This window comes from Ovis aries, unplaced genomic scaffold, assembly GCF_016772045.2.
Source record: "Ovis aries strain OAR_USU_Benz2616 breed Rambouillet unplaced genomic scaffold, ARS-UI_Ramb_v3.0 scaffold_110, whole genome shotgun sequence".
In the NCBI taxonomy this organism is placed as follows: domain Eukaryota; kingdom Metazoa; phylum Chordata; class Mammalia; order Artiodactyla; family Bovidae; genus Ovis; species Ovis aries.
Window position 1 is genome coordinate 140,203 of NW_024599727.1, and position 27,305 is coordinate 167,507.

A 27,305-nucleotide genomic window follows, 5' to 3' on the forward strand; every position below is an offset into this window, starting at 1 on the left:
CAAGTTATGGGGAAACAGTGGAAACAGTGTCAGACTTTATTTTTGGGGGCCCCAAAATCACTGCAGATGGTAACTGCAGCCATGAAATTAAAAGATGCTTACTCCTTGGAAGAAGAGTTATGACCAACCTAGATAGCATATTCAAAAGCAGAGACATTACTGTGCCAACTAAGGTCCGTCTAGTCAAGGCTATGGTTTTTCCTGTGGTCATGTATGGATGTGAGAGTTGGACTGTGAAGAAAGCTGAGCACCAAAGAACTGATGCTTTTGAACTGTGGTGTTGGAGAAGACTCTTGAGAGTCCCTTGGACTGCAAGGAGTTCCAACCAGTCCATTCTGAAGGAGATCAGCCCTGGGATTTCTTTGGAAGGAATGATGCTAAAACTGAAACTCCACTAATTTGGCCACCTCATGCGAAGAGTTGACTCATTGGAAAAGACTCTGATGCTGGGAGGGATTGGTGGCAGGAGGAAAAAGGGATGACAGAGGACGAGATGGCTGGATGGCATCACTGACTTGATGGAGGTGAGTCTGAATAATCTCTGGGAGTTGGTGATGGACGGGGAGTCCTGGCGGGCTGCGATTCATGGGGTTGTAAAGATTTGGAGACAATTGAGTGACTGAAGTGAACTGAACAGCAAGTATTTCAGTAAGTCCCACAACAGGGCATTAAAGTGTGCTAGGTTAAATGGTGATATTATATACAGATCTGGAATCACAGCACCGACCTATAGGTAGACATAAGGTCTCTCTGTCCATATCATCATGGTAGCTGCTTTAACTGATTAATTTTCAGCAGGCAAGAATGATAGTTCTCCCACTTCCTTTGAAAGGACCACAAACCCAGGGTCTCATTCACTCTTAATGATTTTAAATCACATTCAGTGACTGACTTTGAATCATCAACTGTGTCTCTCAGGAGTTAAAGGGCCAGAAAGATTTAACCAGGGAGCTGCAGTCCAAATAAAAGATACTATGTCATTAACTTAAAATCTGAACTCAACTCTTTTGATGCTGATGGAAAACTCTGTCCTTTCATTGTTTCTTAAAAGTTTTCTGAAGACACACGGGATTCCTCTGGTAGAGACTCTGCCTTATAATCTCCATATTTGATTGAATACTACTTGAACATATTTACACATTTCAAAATGAAAGTTAACACCAAATAATATACCATACTCTTATTTTAAAACCACAAAAACTTGTAGAGCTTGGACTAACAAAACATTTTATTGGGGAAGAATGTTTTATGGCTGTAGTTATTTAGAAATACTAGGGGATGATGTTAAATATAAGACCAGCTTTTACACAGTCTTATGTTAATATTTTAATCAAAAGTCTCTGTCCTGACTTCTCTGGCTGTCCAGGGGTTAGGACACCATGCTTTCACTAGAAGGGGAACCGGTTCAATCCCTCTTCAGGGAACTAAGATCCCACAAACTGCATGGTGCCCACCACCCAAAAAAATTATCTGGGTGTGGTGATCCTGTTTGTCATCTGCACCGGGATTTGGGCCAGCTCCACTGCCCTGCCCGTGGGAACACACTGCTCCCACCAATTTCTTAGGAAAACAGTGGCCTAATTGATATTTGGTCTGTTCCCTCCACACATTATTTTAATCTTTGGGAGTGCTGGTTGTGGGTTTTAGTTGTATCAGCATTTTGTGCCTCCTGAGCACCTTTAGCTGACAGCAAAGGTGAGTGATGCAACAACGCCCATTATGATGTAAGTGGCCAGGATGTGATTTCTGCCTGCCTCTCTCAGGGGAAGTATGACATTCACCATCCCCATGTGAAACCCTCTTCCCATCTGGGTCGTGGCAATCAAGACCCTCATGTCATTCCACACCCAAAACAATGGCAGTAACACCACACCACTACTCCTAGCCGCTGAGATCAATTGATAAGCAGGGTTAGCCATCTTCACTGCAGACTCCTGACCCAGTCCAGGCCTTTTTTCTCTGGCTAACTGGGGACCACAGGGTCGGTCCCCCAATCTCTCGGGTCCTCGCACCCCTCCCCACTCAGGTGCCCACCTCTGTTCTTCCTTCCCTCCCTTCCCATAAGAAAATTCACACACACACAAATATCATCTTTTCACCCTTTTATGTTTATTTTAATCGCAGCCATCAGTTTACTATGTTAGTGTGAGAGACAGTCTTTTCCTGGTTAACCATTTCTAAGAAAGCAGACCACTGGAGACACAATTCTAAACTGTCTGAATACCACACCACACTTACTTAATCACTTCCCCAATGAATGGTCCCTCATTGACAGTAACTGTGGGCAGGGCCCACTGTGGTGCTGATCAACAGCTGAGCAGGACAATGAATGGCCACTCCTTGACAGTTGGCTGCTTGTAAATGGGGCCATCTGAGGCACCAAGCAAGGCTGAGCCACACCTGCTGCCTAGGAACAGGGTGCGTTGAAAAGAAGCACACCAATGGCTAATTGCATAGGGCTGTGCTCACTCTGCTCTGTTACACTGTGCATAGAAGAAGAATCATTGTGAGGTTAAGGTTTGTCAAAGTAGTTCTCAAGGTGGGCTGGCTTTCACATTCTTGGTGGCTTTGAAATATTAGCTATGCTATATGCGGCACATGTGATCATGTGGCAGCTGTTGGAGGGGCATATGGATGAGCACTGCTGACAGGCATGCCTGGGAACACAAGGAAAAGAATGATGTACAAAAGGGAAAGAAGCCTGTGAAATCAAATCCTGATTTGGAAGAGAGTCCATTAAACAGAGTAAAGCACACTGGACCCAACGTATCCTTCGGTAACAGAGCAGCGTGAGCACAGCCCTTAGCAGGTAGCCATTGCTGTGCCTGATGACTCCATATCCTGTTACTAAGCAACTGGTCTTGCCTAGCAATTGGACAGTGCAACCCTGGGCCCTGCCCATAAGCAACCAACTATCTGTGAGGTACCTACTGGTACTTCTCTTGCTCAGCTATTGGTCAGCTCCACAGTGGGCCCTATCTGATGATCACTGTTAATGTGGGCCGCTTGGGGAAGTGATTCACTCAAGAGTTGGGGGCACAGTGGAAAACGGACTCTTGCCTTTGGGCACCTTCCTTTCCTTTTCTTCATTTTTGCGTAAATCGGGAATGTCTTTCTGGTAGATGGGGCAAGGTGAGTTTCCCTCCTCAATATGAGAGTTGAAGTGTCCCCAGCAATCTTAGTGGAGGAGGCATTTAACACTTTCTTTGCTCTGAAGTGTAATCTTATGGAGACGGTGTATAGATCTTGGGGCAACGGACTGAAGATTCACCAAGCCTTGGGGTCTCTAAAGCTCACTGGAGTAGACAAAACTTCCAACCTGTTCTCAATTACCTGCTCGCTCTTAAGTTCCTTAAGCCCCTCAAGAACCCCCGATAGGAAGAGGGTGGTCTAAAGATGAAGTGACTCTCTGGACTCTGAAGTGCTGAAATGGGATGAAAAGTGTTTGGCAGAGGTTCATACAGGGATGGAGGGGGCAGGAGTGTTGAAGGGGGACATCCAAGTCAAAGAATAAAGGGCACTGAAGGAAAGTCTGAGGGTCACGAGAAGAAACACCATGCCCCTGAATCACCACTCCCCAGAATCAGACACACAGAGGGGTCAAGGGTGGGAAAGTTGTATCATGGCCTCCCTCAGCACCCACTAACCCATGTTGATGGGCACCGTGGTACATTGTGATGTCTAAGACCCCCAAAGCCACCATTGGCTGGGGGAGTGCCTAGCTGACCAATCAGAGTGAAGGGTGTGGCTCCTCATTGTCCTGGGAAGGTATATATAGGGAGGTCAGAGGCAGAGATTCTGAGTTAGGCCACTTCATGGTGTCATCATGGCTAAGGGAACCAGGAAGCCACGGCAGCCAAGAAGAGTTGCAGTGCGGTTTGCTTCGAGGATGAAAGGAAGAAAGAAGACCCTTTGGCAACGGAGTTACAGAGGCAGCGTGAAGGTAAGACGATTCCATCGACACTCCCCAGGTTCTCCATTGACTTTGAAGCCAGCACCTCTACACTGCCCTTGCCTGGCGCAAAAGTCCTCATCAGGCCACCTCCCTGTTCGTGAAGTCTCCTTTCCAACTCAGTTGTTATACTCTTTCCTCAAAACTCATACCCTTCTCTTGTCTTTCAAGGCACGAAATATGACCATGAGGGTCAGAAGACCTCTGAAAGGAACCTTGAGAAAGAAAATCCGGTCATACGCCACTCCGTCGAAGAAGGTGAAGAAAACAAGAGAACCAAACTGTTTTCTCCGTTCCTGTGCACGTGAGAAACTGAACCAAAGCCGAAAAAGGTACCAAAATATGCGTCAGAGTCAAAGAAGGGGGCAGAATCAAAAGAGAAGATAAGCTCAGCCACCCCAGAATGAGAGACCCTGGAGAAGTACAACCTGGGCAGCCAGTAACTGAATAGAAAAGGTCAGACAGTTTAGAATTGTGTCTCCAGTGGTCTGCTTTCTTAGAAATGGTTAACCAGGAAAAGACTGACTCTCACACTAACATAGTAAACTGATGGCTTCAGTTAAAATAAACATCAAAGGGTGAAAAGATGATATTTGTGTGTGTGTGTGAATTTTCTGATGGGAAGGGAGGCAAGGAAGAACAGAGGTGGGCACCTGAGTGGGGAGGGGTGCGAGGTCCCGAGAGATTGGGGGACAGACCCTGAGGTCCCCAGTTATCCAGAGAGGAGAGGCCTGGACAGGGTCAGGAGTCTGCACTGAAGATGGCTAACCCAGCTTATCAATTGATCTCAGCGGCAAGGAGTAGTGGTGTGGTGTTACTGCCGTTGTTTGGAGTGTGGAATGACATGAGGGTCTAGATTGCCAGAACCCAGATGGGAAGAGGGTTTCACATGGGGATGGTGAATGTCATACTTCCCCTGAGAGAGGCAGGCAGAAATCACATCCTGGCCACTTACGTCATAATGGGCTTTGTTGCATCGCTCACCTTTGCTGTCAGCTAAAGGTGCTCAGGAGGCACAAAATGCTGATCCAACTAAAACCCACAACCAGCACTCCCAAAGATTAAAATAATGTTGGGAGGGAACAGACCAAATATCAATTAGGCCACTGTTTTCCTAAGAAATTGGTGGGAGCAGTGTGTTCCCAAGGGCAGGGCAGTGGAGCTGGCCCAAATCCCGGTGCAAAGAGCAAACAGGATCACCACACCCAGATAATTTTTTTGGGTATTGGGCACCATGCAGTTTGTGGGATCTTAGTTCCCTGAAGAGGGATTGAACCGGTTCCCCTTCTAGTGAAAGCATGGTGTCCTAACCCCTGGACAGCCAGAGAAGTCAGGACAGAGACTTTTGATACAAGTATTAACATGAGACTGAGTAAAAGCTGGTCTTATATTGATCATCATCCCCTAGTATTTCTAAATAACTAAAGTCATAAAACATTCTTCCCCAAAAAAATCTTTTGTAGTCCAAGCTCTGCAAGTTTTTGTGGTTTAAATATAAGAGTATGGGGTATCTACTTTGAGGGCAAATTGGAAGTGGTCAAACAAGAGATGGCAAGGGTGAACGTCGACATTCTAGGGATCAGCGAACGAAAATGGACTGGAAAGGGTGGACTTACCTCAGATGACCATTATATCTACTACTGCGGGCAGGAACTCCTCAGAAGACATGGAGTAGCCATCATAGTCAACGAAAGAGTCCGAAATGTAATACTTGGACATAATCTCAAAAACGACAGAATGATCTCTGTTCGTCTCCAAGCAAGCCATTCAATATCACAGTTATGCAAGTCTAGGCCCCAAGCAGGAACGCTGAAGAAACTGAAGTTGAACGGTTTTATGAAGACCTACAAGACCTTTTAGAACTAACACCCCCAAAAGATGTCCTTTTCATTATAGGGGTCTGGAATGCAAAAGTAGGAAGTCAAGAAACACCTGGAGTAACAGGCAAATTTGGCCTTGGAATGCAGAACGAAGCAGGCAAAGGCTAATAGAGTTTCGCCAAGAAAATGCACTGGTCATAACAAATACACTCTTCCAACAACACAAGTAAGACTCTACACATGGACATCACCAGATGGTCAACAGTGAAATCAGATTGATTATATCCTTTGCCACCAAAGAGGGAGAAGCTCTATACAGTCAACAAAAGCAAGACCAGGAGGAGACCGTGGCTCAGGTCATGAACTCTTATTACCAAATCCAGACTCAAATTGAAGAAAATAGGGAAAACCACTAGACCATTCAGGTATGACTTAAATCAAATCCCTTATGATTATGCAGTGGAAGTGAGAAATAGATTTAAGGGCCCAGGTCTGATAGATAGAGTGCCTGATGAACTATGGAATGAGGTTCATGACATTGTACAGGAGACAGGGATCAAGACCATCCTCATGGAAAAGAAATGCAGAAAAGCACAAGGGCTGTCTGGGGAGGCCTTAGAAATAGCTGTGAAAAGAAGAGAAGCAAAAAGCAAAGGAGCAAAGCAAAGATATAAGCATCTGAATGCACAGTTGGTGATGGACAGGGAGGCCAGGCGTGCTGTGACTCATGGGGTCACAAAGAGTCGGACACGACTGAGCGACTGAAAAGAACTGATTGCAATAGGGAGAATGTTTTGAACACAAGTTCTTAAACATGTCTCAAAATGGAACAGAAAAAGATATTTCGTTAACATGAAAGGATAAGCAGGGTGAGCAACAGCTCTGTGTGTGTGCGTGCGTTTGTGTATCTGTGTGTGTGTGTGTGTGTGTGTGTGTGTGTGTGTGTGTGTGTGTGAGATGGGGCAAGAGGTGGGGATGGATGAACAGACAGCATGATGGATCAGTGTGACAGGAAGTGTTTCTTTCTGTAGGGAGGTGATTCTTAGAATGAGCTGTTAAGGGAGCCAGAAAGGTCTGACGCTTAGTGCTTGCTCCAGCTTGGGGGAAAGCTGAAGTTCAGAGGAGAGAAGGTTGGCTAAAGCTTAGCCAAGCCAAATGAGTGGGTATATTATGGATGACTGTGAGCACTTGGCCAGTCTCTGCTGTTGTTTCAGAGAGGCAAAGTCAGCCCTTCGACAGTATTGTTGTTACCACAATTGCAAGTCCATGTGCTTGATGCAGAATGAGGCCCATCAAAACGAAATGTTTGAGTTTGGGACAGGGAAAGGTTGATTACAGATTCATACAAGGATGAGGGTGGCTCTTGCCCTAAGAACCCAAAGTTACTGAACGTTTTCAGTAAGTATGTTTAAAAGCAAAGGTTAGAGAAAGTTGTGGTAAGTTGTTTCAGACTTCGTGGTTTCACACCCTTTGTGCTTAAGGTTAGGTCATGGTCAGGTAATGATGCTCCTAAATATCTCTATCAGATGAATGTCATTTTCTGTCCTGACCAGAGAGGGCAAAGTCTCAAGGAACACCTTTCACCATGAAATGTGCCATCCTGGTCAAACAGAAACAGGTTTCCATTGGCAGCTCCTTCAGGGCAAGGTTCCCATATTCGACCCAGCTCTCATCCTTGATGGAGCCAGGTACCCCACACAATAGGTCCTGTCTCCTCAAGCTGTCCACCTGAGGAGACCAGTTCTCACAGCCTGAGACCCAGAAAGATGGCCACCTGCTATTAAGTTGCAGAGACAGGGATGGGGGAGAGGTTCACCGCTCCTCACGGCCTGGGCCAAGGCTAGTGGAGGGACTTAGTGAGGGCTCTGAATCACTAAAGGATGTAGTCCCCAGTCTATTCTCTGGGACCATCCAGCTCACCCACTGGCGCAACGTTGGGTCATCTCCAGGCCCTCCAAAAGAATGCCAGAATCTCTCTTCTCTCACTTTCCACTGATGACCACCACACCACCCTTACTTAATCACTTCCCCAATGAATGGTCCCTCATTGACAGTAACTCTGGGCAGGGCCCACTGTGGTGCTGATCAATAGCTGAGCAGGACAATGAATGGCCACTCCTTGACAGTTGGCTGCTTGTAAATGGGGCCATCTGAGGCACCAAGCAAGGCTGAGCCACACCTGCTGCCTAGGAACAGGGTGCGTTGAAAAGAAGCACACCAATGGCTAATTGCATAGGGCTGTGCTCACTCTGCTCTGTTACACTGTGCATAGAAGAAGAATCATTGTGAGGTTAAGGTTTGTCAAAGTAGTTCTCAAGGTGGGCTGGCTTTCACATTCTTGGTGGCTTTGAAATATTAGCTATGCTATATGCGGCACATGTGATCATGTGGCAGCTGTTGGAGGGGCATATAGATGAGCACTGCTGACAGGCATGCCTGGGAACACAAGGAAAAGAATGATGTACAAAAGGGAAAGAAGCCTGTGAAATCAAATCCTGATTTGGAAGAGAGTCCATTAAACAGAGTAAAGCACACTGGACCCAACGTATCCTTCGGTAACAGAGCAGCGTGAGCACAGCCCTTAGCAGGTAGCCATTGCTGTGCCTGATGACTCCATATCCTGTTACTAAGCAACCGGTCTTGCCTAGCAATTGGACAGTGCAACCCTGGGCCCTGCCCATAAGCAACCAACTATCAGTGAGGTACCTACTGGTACTTCTCTTGCTCAGCTATTGGTCAGCTCCACAGTGGGCCCTATCTGATGATCACTGTTAATGTGGGCCCACTGGGGAAGTGATTCACTCAAGAGTTGGGGGCACAGTGGAAAACGGACTCTTGCCTTTGGGCACCTTCCTTTCCTTTTCTTCATTTTTGCGTAAATCGGGAATGTCTTTCTGGTAGATGGGGCAAGGTGAGTTTCCCTCCTCAATATGAGAGTTGAAGTGTCCCCAGCAATCTTAGTGGAGGAGGCATTTAACACTTTCTTTGCTCTGAAGTGTAATCTTATGGAGACGGTGTATAGATCTTGGGGCAACGGACTGAAGATTCACCAAGCCTTGGGGTCTCTAAAGCTCACTGGAGTAGACAAAACTTCCAACCTGTTCTCAATTACCTGCTCGCTCTTAAGTTCCTTAAGCCCCTCAAGAACCCCCGATAGGAAGAGGGTGGTCTAAAGATGAAGTGACTCTCTGGACTCTGAAGTGCTGAAATGGGATGAAAAGTGTTTGGCAGAGGTTCATACAGGGATGGAGGGGCAGGAGTGTTGAAGGGGACATCCAAGTCAAAGAATAAAGGGCACTGAAGGAAAGTCTGAGGGTCACGAGAAGAAACACCATGCCCCTGAATCACCACTCCCCAGAATCAGACACACAGAGGGCTCAAGGGTGGGAAAGTTGTATCATGGCCTCCCTCAGCACCCACTAACCCATGTTGATGGGCACCGTGGTACATTGTGATGTCTAAGACCCCCAAAGCCACCATTGGCTGGGAGAGTGCCTAGCTGACCAATCAGAGTGAAGGGTGTGGCTCCTCATTGTCCTGGGAAGGTATATATAGGGAGGTCAGAGGCAGAGATTCTGAGTTAGGCCACTTCATGGTGTCATCATGGCTAAGGGAACCAGGAAGCCACGGCAGCCAAGAAGAGTTGCAGTGCGGTTTGCTTCGAGGATGAAAGGAAGAAAGAAGACCCTTTGGCAACGGAGTTACAGAGGCAGCGTGAAGGTAAGACGATTCCATCGACACTCCCCAGGTTCTCCATTGACTTTGAAGCCAGCACCTCTACACTGCCCTTGCCTGGCGCAAAAGTCCTCCTCAGGCCACCTCCCTGTTCGTGAAGTCTCCTTTCCACCTCAGTTGTTATACTCTTTCCTCAAAACTCATACCCTTCTCTTGTCTTTCAAGGCACGAAATATGACCATGAGGGTCAGAAGACCTCTGAAAGGAACCTTGAGAAAGAAAATCTGGTCATACGCCACTCCGTCGAAGAAGGTGAAGAAAACAAGAGAACCAAACTGTTTTCTCCGTTCCTGTGCACGTGAGAAACTGAACCAAAGCCGAAAAAGGTACCAAAATATGCGTCAGAGTCAAAGAAGGGGGCAGAATCAAAAGAGAAGATAAGCTCAGCCACCCCAGAATGAGAGACCCTGGAGAAGTACAACCTGGGCAGCCAGTAACTGAATAGAAAAGGTCAGACAGTTTAGAATTGTGTCTCCAGTGGTCTGCTTTCTTAGAAATGGTTAACCAGGAAAAGACTGACTCTCGCACTAACATAGTAAACTGATGGCTGCGATTAAAATAAACATCAAAGGGTGAAAAGATGATATTTGTGTGTGTGTGAATTTTCTGATGGGAAGGGAGGCAAGGAAGAACAGAGGTGGGCACCTGAGTGGGGAGGGGTGCGAGGTCCCGAGAGATTGGGGGACAGACCCTGAGGTCCCCAGTTAGCCAGAGAGGAGAGGCCTGGACTGGGTCAGGAGTCTGCACTGAAGATGGCTAACCCCGCTTATCAATTGATCTCAGCGGCAAGGAGTAGTGGTGTGGTGCTACTGCCGTTGTTTGGGGTGTGGAATGACATGAGGGTCTAGATTGCCAGAACCCAGATGGGAAGAGGGTTTCACATGGGGATGGTGAATGTCATACTTCCCCTGAGAGAGGCAGGCAGAAATCACATCCTGGCCACTTACGTCATAATGGGCTTTGTTGCATCGCTCACCTTTGCTGTCAGCTAAAGGTGCTCCGGAGGCACAAAATGCTGATCCAACTAAAACCCACAACCAGCACTCCCAAAGATTAAAATAATGTTTGGAGGGAACAGACCAAATATCAATTAGGCCACTGTTTTCCTAAGAAATTGGTGGGAGCAGTGTGTTCCCAAGGGCAGGGCAGTGGAGCTAGCCCAAATCCCGGTGCAAATAGCAAACAGGATCACCACACCCAGATAATTTTTTTGGGTATTGGGCACCATGCAGTTTGTGGGATCTTAGTTCCCTGAAGAGGGATTGAACCGGTTCCCCTTCTAGTGAAAGCATGGTGTCCTAACCCCTGGACAGCCAGAGAAGTCAGGACAGAGACTTTTGATACAAGTATTAACATGAGACTGAGTAAAAGCTGGTCTTATATTGATCATCATCCCCTAGTATTTCTAAATAACTAAAGTCATAAAACATTCTTCCCCAAAAAAATCTTTTGTAGTCCAAGCTCTGAAAGTTTTTGTGGTTTAAATATAAGAGTATGGGGTATCTACTTTGAGGGCAAATTGGAAGTGGTCAAACAAGAGATGGCAAGGGTGAACGTCGACATTCTAGGGATCAGCGAACAAACATGGACTGGAAAGGGTGGACTTACCTCAGATGACCATTATATCTACTACTGCGGGCAGGAACTCTTCAGAAGACATGGAGTAGCCATCATAGTCAACGACAGAGTCCGGAATGTAGTACTTGGACGCAATCTCAAAAACGACAGAATGACCTCTGTTCGTCTCCAAGGCAAACCATTCAATATCACAGTTATGCAAGTCTAGGCCCCAAGCAGGAACGCTGAAGAAACTGAAGTTGAACGGTTTTATGAAGACCTACAAGACCTTTTAGAACTAACACCCCCAAAAGATGTCCTTTTCATTATAGCGGTCTGGAATGCAAAAGTAGGAAGTCAAGAAACACCTGGAGTAACAGGCAAATTTGGCCTTGGAATGCCGAACGAAGCAGGCAAAGGCTAATAGAGTTTCGCCAAGAAAATGCACTGGTCATAACAAATACACTCTTCCAACAACACAAGTAAGACTCTACACATGGACATCACCAGATGGTCAACAGTGAAATCAGATTGATTATATCCTTTGCCACCAAAGATGGAGAAGCTCTATACAGTCAACAAAAACAAGACCAGGAGCAGACTGTGGCTCAGGTCATGAACTCCTTATTACCAAATCCAGACTCAAATTGAAGAAAATAGGGAAAACCACTAGACCATTCAGGTATGACTTAAATCAAATCCCTTATGATTATGCAGTGGAAGTGAGAAATAGATTTAAGGGCCCAGGTCTGATAGATAGAGTGCCTGATGAACTATGGAATGAGGTTCATGACATTGTACAGGAGACAGGGATCAAGACCATCCCCATGGAAAAGAAATGCAGAAAAGCACAAGGGCTGTCTGGGGAGGCCTTACAAATAGCTGTGAAAAGAAGAGAAGCAAAAAGCAAAGGAGCAAAGCAAAGATATAAGCATCTGAATGCACAGTTGGTGATGGACAGGGAGGCCTGGCGAGCTGTGACTCATGGGGTCACAAAGAGTCGGAAACGACCGAGTGACTGAAAAGAACTGATTGCAATAGGGAGAATGTTTTGAACACACGTTCTTAAACATGTCTCAAAATGGAACAGAAAAAGATATTTCGTTAACATGAAAGGATAAGCAGGGTGAGCAACAGCTCTGTGTGTGTGCGTGAGTTTGTGTATCTGTGAGTGTGTGTGTGTGTGTGTGTGTGTGTGTGTGTGTGAGAGAGAGAGATGGGGCAAGAGGTGGGGATGGATGAACAGACAGCATGATGGATCAGTGTGACAGGAAGTGTTTCTTTCTGTAGTGAGGTGATTCTTAGAATGAGCTGTTAAGGGAGCCAGAAAGGTCTGACGCTTAGTGCTTGCTCCAGCTTGGGGGAAAGCTGAAGTTCAGAGGAGAGAAGGTTGGCTAAAGCTTAGCCAAGCCAAATGAGTGGGTATATTATGGATGACTGTGAGCACTTGGCCAGTCTCTGCTGTTGTTTCAGAGAGGCAAAGTCAGCCCTTCGACAGTATTGTTGTTACCACAATTGCAAGTCCATGTGCTTGATGCAGAATGAGGCCCATCAAAACGAAATGTTTGAGTTTGGGACAGGGAAAGGTTGATTACAGATTCATACAAGGATGAGGGTGGCTCTTGCCCTAAGAACCCAAAGTTACTGAACGTTTTCAGTAAGTATGTTTAAAAGCAAAGGTTAGAGAAAGTTGTGGTAAGTTGTTTCAGACTTCGTGGTGTCAAACCCTTTGTGCTTAAGGTTAGGTCATGGTCAGGTAATGATGTTCCTAAATATCTCTATCAGATGAATGTCATTTTCTGTCCTGACCAGAGAGGGCAAAGTCTCAAGGAACACCTTTCACCATGAAATGTGCCATCCTGGTCAAACAGAAACAGGTTTCCATTGGCAGCTCCTTCAGGGCAAGGTTCCCATATTCGACCCAGCTCTCATCCTTGATGGAGCCAGGTACCCCACACAATAGGTCCTGTCTCCTCAAGCTGTCCACCTGAGGAGACCAGTTCTCACAGCCTGAGACCCAGAAAGATGGCCACCTGCTATTAAGTTGCAGAGACAGGGATGGGGGAGAGGTTCACCGCTCCTCACGGCCTGGGCCAAGGCTAGTGGAGGGACTTAGTGAGGGCTCTGAATCACTAAAGGATGTAGTCCCAAGTCTATTCCCTGGGACCATCCAGCTCACCCACTGGCGCAACGTTGGGTGATCTCCAGGCCCTCCACAAGAATGCCAGAATCTCTCTTCTCTCACTTTCCACCTGATGACCACCACACCACCCTTACTTAATCACTTCCCCAATGAATGGCCCCTCATTGACAGTAACTGTGGGCAGGGCCCACTGTGGTGCTGATCAACAGCTGAGCAGGACAATGAATGGCCACTCCTTGACAGTTGGCTGCTTGTAAATGGGGCCATCTGAGGCCCCAAGCAAGGCTGAGCCTAGCCACCCTGCCTAGGAACAGGGTGCGTTGAAAAGAAGCACACCAATGGCTAACTGCATAGGGCTGTGCTCACTCTGCTCTGTTACACTGTGCATAGAAGAAGAATCACTGTGAGGTTAAGGTTTGTCAAAGTAGTTCTCAAGGTGGGCTGGCTTTCACATTCTTGGTGGCTTTGAAATATTAGCTATGCTATATGCGGCACATGTGATCATGTGGCAGCTGTTGGAGGGGCATATAGATGAGCACTGCTGACAGGCATGCCTGGGAACACAAGGAAAAGAATGATGTACAAAAGGGAAAGAAGCCTGTGAAATCAAATCCTGATTTGGAAGAGAGTCCATTAAACAGAGTAAAGCACACTGGACCCAACGTATCCTTCGGTAACAGAGCAGCGTGAGCACAGCCCTTAGCAGGTAGACATTGCTGTGCCTGATGACTCCATATCCTGTTACTAAGCAACCGGTCTTGCCTAGCAATTGGACAGTGCAACCCTGGGCCCTGCCCATAAGCAACCAACTATCAATGAGGTACCTACTGGTACTTCTCTTGCTCAGCTATTGGTCAGCTCCACAGTGGGCCCTATCTGATGATCACTGTTAATGTGGGCCCACTGGGGAAGTGATTCACTCAAGAGTTGGGGGCACAGTGGAAAACGGACTCTTGCCTTTGGGCACCTTCCTTTCCTTTTCTTCATTTTTGCGTAAGTCGGGAATATCTTTCTGGTAGATGGGGCAAGGTGAGTTTCCCTCCTCAATATGAGAGTTGAAGTGTCCCCAGCAATCTTAGTGGAGGAGGCATTTAACACTTTCTTTGCTCTGAAGTGTAATCTTATGGAGATGGTGTATAGATCTTGGGGCAACGGACTGAAGATTCACCAAGCCTTGGGATCTCTAAAGCTCACTGGAGTAGACAAAACTTCCAACCTGTTCTCAATTACCTGCTCGCTCTTAAGTTCTTTAAGCCCCTCAAGAACCCCCGATAGGAAGAGGGTGGTCTAAAGATGAAGTGACTAGAGGACTCTGAAGTGCTGAAATGGGATGAAAAGTGTTTGGCAGAGGTTCATACAGGGATGGAGGGGGCAGGAGTGTTGAAGGGGGACATCCAAGTCAAAGAATAAAGGGCACTGAAGGAAAGTCTGAGGGTCACGAGAAGAAACACCATGCCCCTGAATCACCACTCCCCAGAATCAGACACACAGAGGGCTCAAGGGTGGGAAAGTTGTATCATGGCCTCCCTCAGCACCCACTAACCCATGTTGATGGGCACCGTGGTACATTGTGATGTCTAAGACCCCCAAAGCCACCATTGGCTGGGGGAGTGCCTAGCTGACCAATCAGAGTGAAGGGTGTGGCTCCTCATTGTCCTGGGAAGGTATATATAGGGAGGTCAGAGGCAGAGATTCTGGGTTAGGCCACTTCATGGTGTCATCATGGCTAAGGGAACCAGGAAGCCACGGCAGCCAAGAAGAGTTGCAGTGCGGTTTGCTGCAAGGATGAAAGGAAGAAAGAAGACCCTTTGGCAACGGAGATACAGAGGCAGCGTGAAGGTAAGATGATTCCATCGACACTCCCCAGGTTCTCCATTGACTTTGGTGCCCAGGACCTCTACACTGCCCTTGCCTGGCGCAAAAGTCCTCATCAGGCCACCTCCCTTTTCATGAAGTCTCCTTTCCAACTCAGTTGTTATACTCTTTCCTGAAAACTCATACCCTTCTCTTGTCTTTCAAGGCACGAAATGTGACCATGAGGGTCAGAAGACCTCTAAAAGGAACCTTGAGAAAGAAAATCCGATCGAATGCCACTCCGTCGAAGAAGGTGAAGAAAACAAGAGAACCAAACTGTTTTCTCCGATCCTGTGCACATGAGAAACTGAACCAAGCCGAAAAAGGTACCAAAATATGAGTCAGAGTCAAAGAAGGGGGCAGAATCAAAAGAGAAGATAAGCTCAGCCACCCCAGAATGAGAGACCCTGGAGAAGTACAACCTGGGCAGCCAGTAACTGAATAGAAAAGGTCAGACAGTTTAGAATTGTGTCTCCAGTGGTCTGCTTTCTTAGAAATGGTTAACCAGGAAAAGACTGACTCTCACACTAACATAGTAAACTGATGGCTGCAGTTAAAATAAACATCAAAGGGTGAAAAGATGATATTTGTGTGTGTGTGAATTTTCTGATGGGAAGGGAGGGAGGGAAGAAAAGAGGTGGGCACCTGAGTGGGGAGGGGTGCGAGGTCCCCAGAGATTGGGGGACAGACCCTGAGGTCCCCAGTTATCCAGAGAGGAGAGGCCTGGACTGGGTCAGGAGTCTGCACTGAAGATGGCTAACCCCGCTTATCAATTGATCTCAGCGGCAAGGAGTAGTGGTGTGGTGTTACTGCCATTGTTTGGGGTGTGGAATGACATGAGGGTCTAGATTGCCAGAACCCAGATGGGAAGAGGGTTTCACATGGGGATGGTGAATGTCATACTTCCCCTGAGAGAAATCCCAGGGGAAGGCAGAAATCACATCCTGGCCACTTACGTCATAATGGGCTTTGTTACATCACTCACCTTTGCTGTCAGCTAAAGGTGCTCAGGAGGCACAAAATGCTGATCCAACTAAAACCCACAACCAGCACTCCCAAAGATTAAAATAATGTTGGGAGGGAACAGACCAAATATCAATTAGGCCACTGTTTTCCTAAGAAATTGGTGGGAGCAGTGTGTTCCCAAGGGCAGGGCAGTGGAGCTGGCCCAAATCCCGGTGCAGATGACAAACAGGATCACCACACCCAGATAAATTATTTGGGTGGTGGGCACCATGCCGTTTGTGGGATCTTAGTTCCCTGACCAGGGATTGAACAGGTTCCCCTTCTAGTGAAAGCATGGAGTCCTAACCCCTGGACAGTCAGAGAATCAGGACAGAGACTTTTGATACAAGTATTAACATAAGACTGAGTAAAAGCTGGTCTTATATTGATCATCATCCCCTAGTATTTCTGAATAACTACAGTCTTAAACATTCTTCCCCAAAAAAATCTTTTAAAGTCCAAGCTCCGCAAGGTTTTGTGGTTTAAATATAAGAGTATGGGGTATCTACTTTGAAGGCAAATTGGAAGTGGTCAAACAAGAGATGGCAAGGGTGAACGTCGACATTCTAGGGATCAGCGAACGAAAATGGACTGGAAAGGGTGGACTTACCTCAGATGACCATTATATCTACTACTGCGGGCAGGAACTCTTCAGAAGACATGGAGTAGCCATCATAGTCAACGACAGAGTCCGGAATGTAGTACTTGGACGCAATCTCAAAAACGACAGAATGACCTCTGTTCGTCTCCAAGGCAAACCATTCAATATCACAGTTATGCAAGTCTAGGCCCCAAGCAGGAACGCTGAAGAAACTGAAGTTGAACGGTTTTATGAAGACCTACAAGACCTTTTAGAACTAACACCCCCAAAAGATGTCCTTTTCATTATAGCGGTCTGGAATGCAAAAGTAGGAAGTCAAGAAACACCTGGAGTAACAGGCAAATTTGGCCTTGGAATGCCGAACGAAGCAGGCAAAGGCTAATAGAGTTTCGCCAAGAAAATGCACTGGTCATAACAAATACACTCTTCCAACAACACAAGTAAGACTTTACACATGGACATCACCAGATGGTCAACAGTGAAATCAGATTGATTATATCCTTTGCCACCAAAGATGGAGAAGCTCTATACAGTCAACAAAAACAAGACCAGGAGCAGACTGTGGCTCAGGTCATGAACTCCTTATTACCAAATCCAGACTCAAATTGAAGAAAATAGGGAAAACCACTAGACCATTCAGGTATGACTTAAATCAAATCCCTTATGATTATGCAGTGGAAGTGAGAAATAGATTTAAGGGCCCAGGTCTGATAGATAGAGTGCCTGATGAACTATGGAATGAGGTTCATGACATTGTACAGGAGACAGGGATCAAGACCATCCCCATGGAAAAGAAATGCAGAAAAGCACAAGGGCTGTCTGGGGAGGCCTTACAAATAGCTGTGAAAAGAAGAGAAGCAAAAAGCAAAGGAGCAAAGCAAAGTTATAAGCATCTGAATGCACAGTTGGTGATGGACAGGGAGGCCTGGCGTGCTGTGACTCATGGGGTCACAAAGAGTCGGACACGACTGAGCGACTGAAAAGAACTGATTGCAATAGGGAGAATGTTTTGAATACACGTTCTTAACGTTTTGTGTATCTCTGTGTGTGTGTGTGTGTGTGTGTGTGAGATGGGGCAAGAGGTGGGGATGGATGAACAGACAGCATGATGGATCAGTGTGACAGGAAGTGTTTCTTTCTGTAGTGAGCTGATTCTTAGAATGAGCTGTTAAGGGAGACAGAAAGGTCTGACGTTTAGTGCTTGCTCAAGCTTGGGGGAAAGCTGAAGTTCAGAGGAGAGAAGGTTGGCTAAAGCTTAGCCAAGCCAAATGAGTAGGTATATTATGGATGACTGTGAGCACTTGGCCAGTCTCTGCTGTTGTTTAAGAGAGGCAAAGTCAGCCCTTCGACAGTATTGTTGTTACCACAATTGCAAGTCCATGTGCTTGATGCAGAATGAGGCCCATCAAAACGAAATGTTTGAGTTTGGGACAGGGAAAGGTTGATTACAGATTCATACAAGGATGAGGGTGGCTCTTGCCCTAAGAACCCAAAGTTACTGAATGTTTTCAGTAAGTATGTTTAAAAGCAAAGGTTAGAGAAAGTTGTGGTAAGTTGTTTCAGACTTCGTGGTGTCACACCCTTTGTGCTTAAGGTTAGGTCATGGTCAGGTAATGATGTTCCTAAATATCTCTACCAGATGAATGTCATTTTCTGTCCTGACCAGAGAGGGCAAAGTCTCAAGGAACACCTTTCATCATGAAATGTCCCATCCTTGTCAAACGGAAACAGGTTTCCATTGGCAGCTCCTTCAGGGCAAGGTTCCCATATTCGACCCAGCTCTCATCCTTGACGGAGCCAGGTACCCCACACAATAGGTCCTGTCTCCTCAAGCTGTCCACCTGAGGAGACCAGTTCTCACAGCCTGAAACCCAGAAAGATGGCCACCTGCTATTAAGTTTCAGAGACAGGGATGGGGGAGAGGTTCACTGCTCCTCACGGCCCGGGCCAAGGCTAGTGTAGGGACTTACTGAGGGCTCTGAATCACTAAAGGATGTAGTCCCCAGTCTATTCCCTGGGACCATCCAGCTCACCCACTGGCGCAACGTTGGGTGATCTCCAGGCCCTCCACAAGAATGCCAGAATCTCTCTTCTCTCACTTTCCACCTGATGACCACCACACCACCCTTACTTAATCACTTCCCCAATGAATGGTCCCTCGTTGACAGTAACTGTGGGCAGGGCCCACTGTGGTGCTGATCAATAGCTGAGCAGGACAATGAATGGCCACTCCTTGACAGTTGGCTGCTTGTAAATGGGGCCCTCTGAGGCCCCAAGCAAGGCTGAGCCACACCTGCTGCCTAGGAACAGGGTGCGTTGAAAAGAAGCACACCAATGGCTAACTGCATAGGGCTGTGCTCACTCTGCTCTGTTACACTGTGCATAGAAGAAGAATCACTGTGAGGTTAAGGTTTGTCAAAGTAGTTCTCAAGGTGGGCTGGCTTTCACATTCTTGGTGGCTTTGAAATATTAGCTATGCTATATGCGGCACATGTGATCATGTGGCAGCTGTTGGAGGGGCATATAGATGAGCACTGCTGACAGGCATGCCTGGAAACACAAGGAAAAGAATGATGTACAAAAGGGAAAGAAGCCTGTGAAATCAAATCCTGATTTGGAAGAGAGTCCATTAAACAGAGTAAAGCACACTGGACCCAACGTATCCTTCGGTAACAGAGCAGCGTGAGCACAGCCCTTAGCAGGTAGCCATTGCTGTGCCTGATGACTCCATATCCTGTTACTAAGCAACTGGTCTTGCCTAGCAATTGGACAGTGCAACCCTGGGCCCTGCCCATAAGCAACCAACTATCAATGAGGTACCTACTGGTACTTCTCTTGCTCAGCTATTGGTCAGCTTCACAGTGGGCCCTATCTGATGATCACTGTTAATGTGGGCCCACTGGGGAAGTGATTCACTCAAGAGTTAGGGGCACAGTGGAAAAAGCACTCTTGCCTTTGGGCACCTTCCTTTCCTTTTCTTCATTTTTGCGTAAATCGGGAATGTCTTTCTGGTAGATGGGGCAAGGTGAGTTCCCCTCCTCAATATGAGAGTTGAAGTGTCCCCAGCAATCTTAGTGGAGGAGGCATTTAACACTTTCTTTGCTCTGAAGTGTAATCTTATGGAGATGGTGTATAGATCTTGGGGCAACGGACTGAAGATTCACCAAGCCTTGGGGTCTCTAAAGCTCACTGGATTAGAAAAAACTTCCGACATGTTCTCAATTACCTGCTCGCTCTTAAGTTCCTTAAGCCCCTCAAGAACCCCCGATAGGAAGAGGGTGGTCTAAAGATGAAGTGACTGGAGGACTCTGAAGTGCTGAAATGGGATGAAAAGTGTTTGGCAGAGGTTCATACAGGGATGGAGGGGGCAGGAGTGTTGAAGGGGGACATCCAAGTCAAAGAATAAAGGGCACTGAAGGAAAGTCTGAGGGTCACGAGAAGATACACCATGCCCCTGAATCACCACTCCCCAGAATCAGCACACAGAGGGGTCAAGGGTGGGAAAGTTGTATCATGGCCTCCCTCAGCACCCACTAACCCATGTTGATGGGCACCGTGGTACATTGTGATGTCTAAGACCCCCAAAGCCACCATTGGCTGGGAGAGTGCCTAGCTGACCAATCAGAGTGAAGGGTGTGGCTCCTCATTGTCCTGGGAAGGTATATATAGGGAGGTCAGAGGCAGAGATTCTGGGTTAGGCCACTTCATGGTTTCATCATGGCTAAGGGAACCAGGAAGCCATGGCAGCCAAGAAGAGTTGCAGTGCGGTTTGCTTCAAGGATGAAAGGAAGAAAGAAGACCCTTTGGCAACGGAGATACAGAGGCAGCGTGAAGGTAAGATGATTCCATCGACACTCCCCAGGTTCTCCATTGACTTTGGTGCCCAGGACCTCTACACTGCCCTTGCCTGGCGCAAAGGTCCTCATCAGGCCACCTCCCTTTTCATGAAGTCTCCTTCCCAACTCAGTTGTTATACTCTTTCCTCAAAACTCATACCCTTCTCTTCTCTTTCAAATCAAGAAATGTGACCATGAGGGTCAGAAGACCTCTAAAAGGAACCTTGAGAAAGAAAATCCGATCGTATGCCACTCCGTCGAAGAAGGTGAAGAAAATAAGAGAACCAAACTGTTTTCTCCGTTCCTGTGCACGTGAGAAACTGAACCAAGCCGAAAAAGGTACCAAAATATGAGTCAGAGTCAAAGAAGGGGGCAGAATCAAAAGAGAAGATAAGCTCAGCCACCCCAGAATGAGAGACCCTGGAGAAGTACAACCTGGGCAGCCAGTAACTGAATAGAAAAGGTCAGACAGTTTAGAATTGTGTCTCCAGTGGTCTGCTTTCTTAGAAATGGTTAACCAGGAAAAGACTGACTCTCACACTAACATAGTAAACTGATGGCTGCAGTTAAAATAAACATCAAAGGGTGAAAAGATGATATTTGTGTGTGTGTGAATTTTCTGATGGGAAGGGAGGGAGGGAAGAAAAGAGGTGGGCACCTGAGTGGGGAGGGGTATGAGGTCCCGAGAGATTGGGGGACAGACCCTGAGGTCCCCAGTTAGCCAGAGAGGAGAGGCCTGGACTGGGTCAGGAGTCTGCACTGAAGATGGCTAACCCCGCTTATCAATTGATCTCAGCGGCAAGGAGTAGTGGTGTGGTGTTACTGCCATTGTTTGGGGTGTGGAATGACATGAGGGTCTAGATTGCCAGAACCCAGATGGGAAGAGGGTTTCACATGGGGATGGTGAATGTCATACTTCCCCTGAGAGAAATCCCAGGGGAAGGCAGAAATCACATCCTGGCCACTTACGTCATAATGGGCTTTGTTGCATCACTCACCTTTGCTGTCAGCTAAAGGTGCTCAGGAGGCACAAAATGCTGATCCAACTAAAACCCACAACCAGCACTCCCAAAGATTAAAATAATGTTTGGAGGGAATAGACCAAATATCAATTAGGCCACTGTTTTCCTAAGAAATTGGTGGGAGCAGTGTGTTCCCAAGTGCAGGGCAGTGGAGCTGTCCCAAATCCCGGTGCAGATGACAAACAGGATCACCACACACAGATAATTTTTTTGGGTGGTGGGCACCATGCAGTTTGTGAGATCTTAGTTCCCTGACCAGGGATTGAACAGGTTCCCCTTCTAGTGAAAGCATGGAGTCCTAACCCCTGGACAGCCAGAGAAGTCAGGACAGAGACTTTTGATACAAGTATTAACATAAGACTGAGTAAACCTGGTGTTATATTGATCATCATCCCCTAGAATTTCTAAATAACTACAGCCATAAAACATTCTTCCCCAATAAAGTCTTTGTTAGTCTAAGCTCTACAAGGTTTTGTGGTTTAAACATAAGAGTATGGGATCTTATTTGGTGTTAACTTTCATTTTTAAATGTTTAAATAAGTTCAAGTAGTAGTCAATCTAATATGGAGATGTATAAGGCAGAGTCTCTACCAGAGGAATCCCGTGTGTCTTCAGAAAACATTCTAGAAACAATGAAAAGACAGAGTTTTACCATCATCATCAATAGAGTTGAGTTCAGATGTTAAGTTAATGATATGGCATCTTTTATTTGGATTGCAGCTCACTGATTAAATCTTTCTGGCCCTTTAACTCCTGAGAGACACAGTTGATGATTCAAAGTCAGTCACTGAATGTGATTTAAAAATCATTAAGAGTGAAGGAGACCCCGGGTTTGTGGTCCTTTCAAAGGAAGGAGGAGAACTATCATTCCTACCTGCTGAAAATTAATCAGTTAAAGCAGCTACCACGATGAAATGGACAGAGAGACCTTATGTCTACCTATAGGTCAGTGCTGTGATTCCAGATCTGTATATATTATTCACCATTTAACACTAGCACACTTTAATGCCCTGTTGTGGGACTTACTGAAATACTTACTGTTCAGTTCAGTTCAGTCACTCAGTTGTCTTCTAATCTTTGCAACCCCATGAATCCCAGCCCGCCAGGGCTCCCCGTCCATCACCAACTCCCAGAGTTTACTCAGACTCATGTCCATTGAGTCAATGATGCCATCCAGCCATCTCATCCTCGGTCATCCCCTTCTCCTCCTGCCCCCAATCCCTCCCAGCATCAGAGTCTTTTCCAATGAGTCAACTCTTCGCATGAGGTGGCCAAATTAGTGGAGTTTCAGTTTTAGCATCATTCCTTCCAAAGAAATCCCAGGGCTGATCTCCTTCAGAATGGACTTGTTGGAACTCCTTGCAGTCCAAGGGACTCTCAAGAGTCTTCTCCAACACCACAGTTCAAAAGCATCAGTTCTTTGGTGCTCGGCTTTCTTCACAGTCCAACTCTCACATCCATACATGACCACAGGTAAAACCATAGCCTTGACTAGACGGACCTTAGTCGGCACAGTAATGTCTCTGCTTTTGAATATGCTATCTAGGTTGGTCATAACTCTTCTTCCAAGGAGTAAGCATCCTTTAATTTCATGGCTGCAGTCACCATCTGCAGTGATTTTGGAGCCCCCCCAAAATAGAGTCTGACACTGTTTCCACTGTTTCCCCATAACTTGCTGTTAGCAGAAGGTAACAGATTGCTAGGCCTGAAGAGCTGAAAGTGAAAGTTGCTCAGTTGTGTCCGACTGTCGGTGACTCCAATTCTCCAGGCCAGAATACTGGAGTGGTTATCCTTTCCTTACTCCAGGGGATCTTCCCAACCCTGGGATCAAACCCAGGTCTCCCACATTGCAGGTGGATTCTTCAGCAGCTGAGCCACAAGGGAAGCCAAGGAATACTGGAGTGGGTAGCTGATCCCTTCTCCAGCACATCTTCCCTACCCAAGAATTGAACTGATGTCTCCAGCTTTGCAGGCAGCATCTTTCCCAACTGAGTTATCAGGAAAGTCCTGAGGTGGACCAAAAGTGGATGTTAGAGGCCCTTGTTTCCCTAAAGTGCCACTGGTATATATTTTAATATCCATACTGCCACCTTGCAGAGAGAAGTGAGGATGCATAGAGTTTAAAAAGGATCCAAAGACACTTAGGGTTAAAAGAGAAAAACATAAATAATAAGTCATGAGTGGAGAAAGGGTATGTCCAAGTAGATCAACAACAATAAATCAATATCAGACGCCTGTAGCTCTCCTGGAAAAGGAGGGTATATTGTGATTCAGACATGTCAAGTCCTATTGCAAAAGCTGTGTTTTATTGGAGGGGGTTTTGCTCATTAGCACTTTCAAAGAGTAGTAGAAACTCTTTATACTTCCACTTATACAGGTTCCCTATGAATAGATGCCAACTGACCTCTCTAGCTGTGTCCATAACAACCTCTATTGACTAACACAATGATTTCCCCAAGACCTTCTACTTTCCTCTATGCCTGTGTCCATCCTATCTTCTGTGACGCAGAAACTAGCAACCATCTGAGGCCAGCCTAATGGTCACCTCCAAAGGAAATTTTCTTAATCATTCTCTTGAGTATTAATTTTTTCACGTTCTCTAATCAGTTGCAGTTTATTACATGCAGCTTGTATAATAGATTTTTGAGTATGTATCTTATCAGACATGCATGCCAGAGAGGTAAACGGATTAGAAATCAACAGTGTGGTGACATAAAATATGATCAGAAGTTGGATTATCTAAGACTGTAAGGGAGAGAATCACTCTCTTCTGCCAAGTATGTCTAAGAATCTGTTTGAAAATATAGTAAAATCCATAAAGTAGAGAGTGGATCAGAAGTCAAAGGAGCTTAAAAGAGAAGCTTATTTTATCAGTAGTCAAGAGGAACTCTATGTCTTTATATTAAGACCACCCAATTGCATGACACCAAATGCAAAACCAAAGCAGTGCCCATGGATTCATGATAAGAGCACAATACTGCTGGTCCAGAGGCTTCTCTGGCTTGGCAGAGGTCAAGAGCAAATCTATATGCCAAGAGTCAGAACCCATCTGCCCAGGATCACATCCACATATCAGCCAGAATCAAGCGAGAGTCCCCAAACTTTACATGCTCCTGGCCAAGTCCCTCACCCCAGTGCCTTTCCTATAGGCCTGTCACTCATTTCTGCCTTGAGATGGTCATGATTAAAATTCACCTCGCCATCTCTTCAATTAATTGCCGTGGGCAAGTAGAAATCTGAATGCAGAAGTTTGAAATTGAACCCTTACCTTATACCATATAAAAAACTAAACTCAGAGTTGATTAAAGATTTAAATGCAAGATCTGAAACTACAAATCAACTAGAAGAAAACATCCTGGAGAAGTTGTAAACATTGGTCTTAGATGTGATTTTAGGTATGTGACACCAAAAGCATAGGCAACAAAAGCAAAAATTGAAAAGTAGGACTACTTCAAACGATTAAGCTGCCTCTCCCAAAGAACATCAAAAACACATCCACATAGAAGCCAAACTGATGGTTACCAAATGGGAAGTTGTGGGGGAGGGATACATTGGGAGTTGGGGATTAACATATATATAGACACCAGTATTTATAAAATAGATAACCAACAAGGACCTACTACAAAACCACAGACAACTCTGTGAGACATTCTGTAACAACATAAATGGAAAAAGAATTTGTAAAGGAATAGCCATATGTATGTGCCTGTGCAAGCTCCGTTGCTTCAGATGTGCCCTACTCTTTGTGACCCTATGGACTGTAGCTGCTAGGCTCCTCTGTCCATGAGATTCTCCAGGCAAGAATACTGGAGCGGCTTGTCATGACCCTCTGAGTATATCTTCCCAACCCAGGGATTGAACCCACATCTCCTTCATTGCAGGCTGATTCTTTAACAACTTAGTCAAGTGGGAAGCCCAAATACATGTATATGTAAAGCTGAATCACTTTGCTGTACACCTAAAACACAACATGGTAAATCAAATATACTCGAATTAAAAAAAAAGAAAAAAAAAGAATACATCATCATGTAGAAAAATTAGTTCAAAAAACTAATCGGGAAAATGCAGAAAGATTCTTAAACCTACTCTCAAAGAAAGATTGACAGGGAGGGAATAGGATAGAAAGGGAAAAAGATCATTCAAGTCCTGACCTGTGCCCATGGGAGAGGACTCAGAATACAAGGGAGACTACACGGTTGGAGATATGCCCTGGGTGTGAGTGGTTCGAGCCATATATTGGGCACACAAGTCCTGGGGTCTGACACAGGGAAGAGAAACACCCTTAGCTGGCTGCAGGGCCATGTGGACTAAGAGGAGGTCTGTGGGAAGCCTGGCCTCACCCTCCAGGAGCATGTGCTCAGGGGCTTGCTCCCAAGCCACAATGAAGAGGACAGATTGAGACCGCATTTGTGGATGCCTGTTTTCCCCACAACTGCCCACCCCTACACATGCCCTGCTTACTTCGTGTGGCTGCTCTGCACTGGAGCAGGGGCTTCCATGATGAGGCAGAGAGCTGGGATGTGGGAAACAGAGGTGCATCTGGCCCAGGGCGGCATCTGGGTGGGAGAGCCGGGGCCATGCTCATGGAGGGCACTTACATAGGCAGTGTATCAGGAGAAGTCCTGATCTCTGATGCAGGCCCGACTGCCACAGCAGATGACCCAGTACATGCCCAGAGCCCATGAGGGCCTCACCTGCCCAATAGCACCCCTCTTCAACAGGGCAGGGATAGCAAAGGCTTGGGGAAGTGATCAGCTGTGAGGGACCAAGAGGTCTAAGACCAGAAGCTATGTTTAAGCAGGGCAGGAGACGCTACTGCTGATGCTGGCACAGATGGTGAGTTGGAGGTAGCCTGGACCTCTGTAAGCAGCCAGCCTGTAGATTTCTCCTTTCTTTTACCTAACCAGAACATGCTCCTCTTGTCCCTCTGTGGCAAGGGTTGCAGTGCTGGGAGAGGAGAGTGTACATACTTGAGAGGACATAGCCATATCTGGCCTGACTTTCAGGGCTTCTGCTCCAGAAATTTGAGACCCCACCCTACCCCCAATAGGACAGTGAAAGCCACTGAGAAAAAGAAGTCTGTGCCTCATATCTGTCTTCAGACCTGGCAGTGCCAAACTTCCCAGGCTATAGCTCCTGGCACACCCTAAGGAAAGGCATGACTTGTCAATCTAATCCTGCCCCACCCCCACTCCCAGCTGAATATGGTACAGACTGTACGGTGATGCTCCCCCTTACAACCCTTCAAGACCATAATAGATAACTAATGCACTTAAAATCAGAGAGGCAGGGGGAAATGGGAAGACAGGACTGGTCTCCATTGAAAGACTGAGAGAAAGTCAGTTCAGTCGGTCAGTTGTGTCTGACTCTTTGCGACCCCGTGAACCACAGCATGCCAGGCCTCCCTGTCCATCACCAACTCCCGGAGTCCACCCAAACCCATGTCCATTGAGTTGGTGATGCCTTCTAACCATCTTATCCTCTGTTGTCCCCTTCTTCTCCTGCCCTCAATCTTTCCCAGCATCAGGGTCTTTTCCAATGAGTTAGCTCTTCTCATCCATCAGGTGGCCAAATTTTTGGAGTTTCAGTTTCAACATCAGTCTTTCCAATGAACACCCAGGGCAGATACCCTTGCGTATGGACTTGTTGGATCTCCTTGCGGTCCAAGGGACTCTCAAGAGTCTTCTCCAACACCACAGTTCAAAAGTATTAATTCTGTGGCACTCAGCATTCTTTATAGTCCAACTCTCACATCCATAAATGACCACTGGAAAAACCAT

The 27,305-nt window shown here is 46.4% G+C and overlaps 1 protein-coding gene across 1 annotated transcript; it reads left to right on the top strand.

Annotated features, from left to right (window-relative positions):
- Positions 1 to 3,826: 3,826 nt before the first annotated feature.
- LOC132659094 (spermatid nuclear transition protein 3-like) lies at positions 3,827 to 4,476 on the top strand. Its single transcript, XM_060408737.1, has 2 exons — positions 3,827 to 3,943; positions 4,124 to 4,476. The coding sequence occupies exons 1-2, from the start codon at positions 3,827 to 3,829 to the stop codon at positions 4,337 to 4,339; spliced, it is 333 nt and encodes a 110-aa protein (XP_060264720.1). The 3' UTR covers positions 4,340 to 4,476.
- Positions 4,477 to 27,305: the final 22,829 nt, after the last annotated feature.

Excerpts from the sequence above, each read along its gene's own strand:
- LOC132659094 (XM_060408737.1), top strand. The coding sequence starts at position 3,827 with ATGGCTAAGGGAACCAGGAAGCCACGGCAGCCAAGAAGAGTTGCAGTG. Across the intron at positions 3,944-4,123 it reads GTTACAGAGGCAGCGTGAAG|GCACGAAATATGACCATGAG; the intron begins GTAAGACGATTC and ends TTGTCTTTCAAG.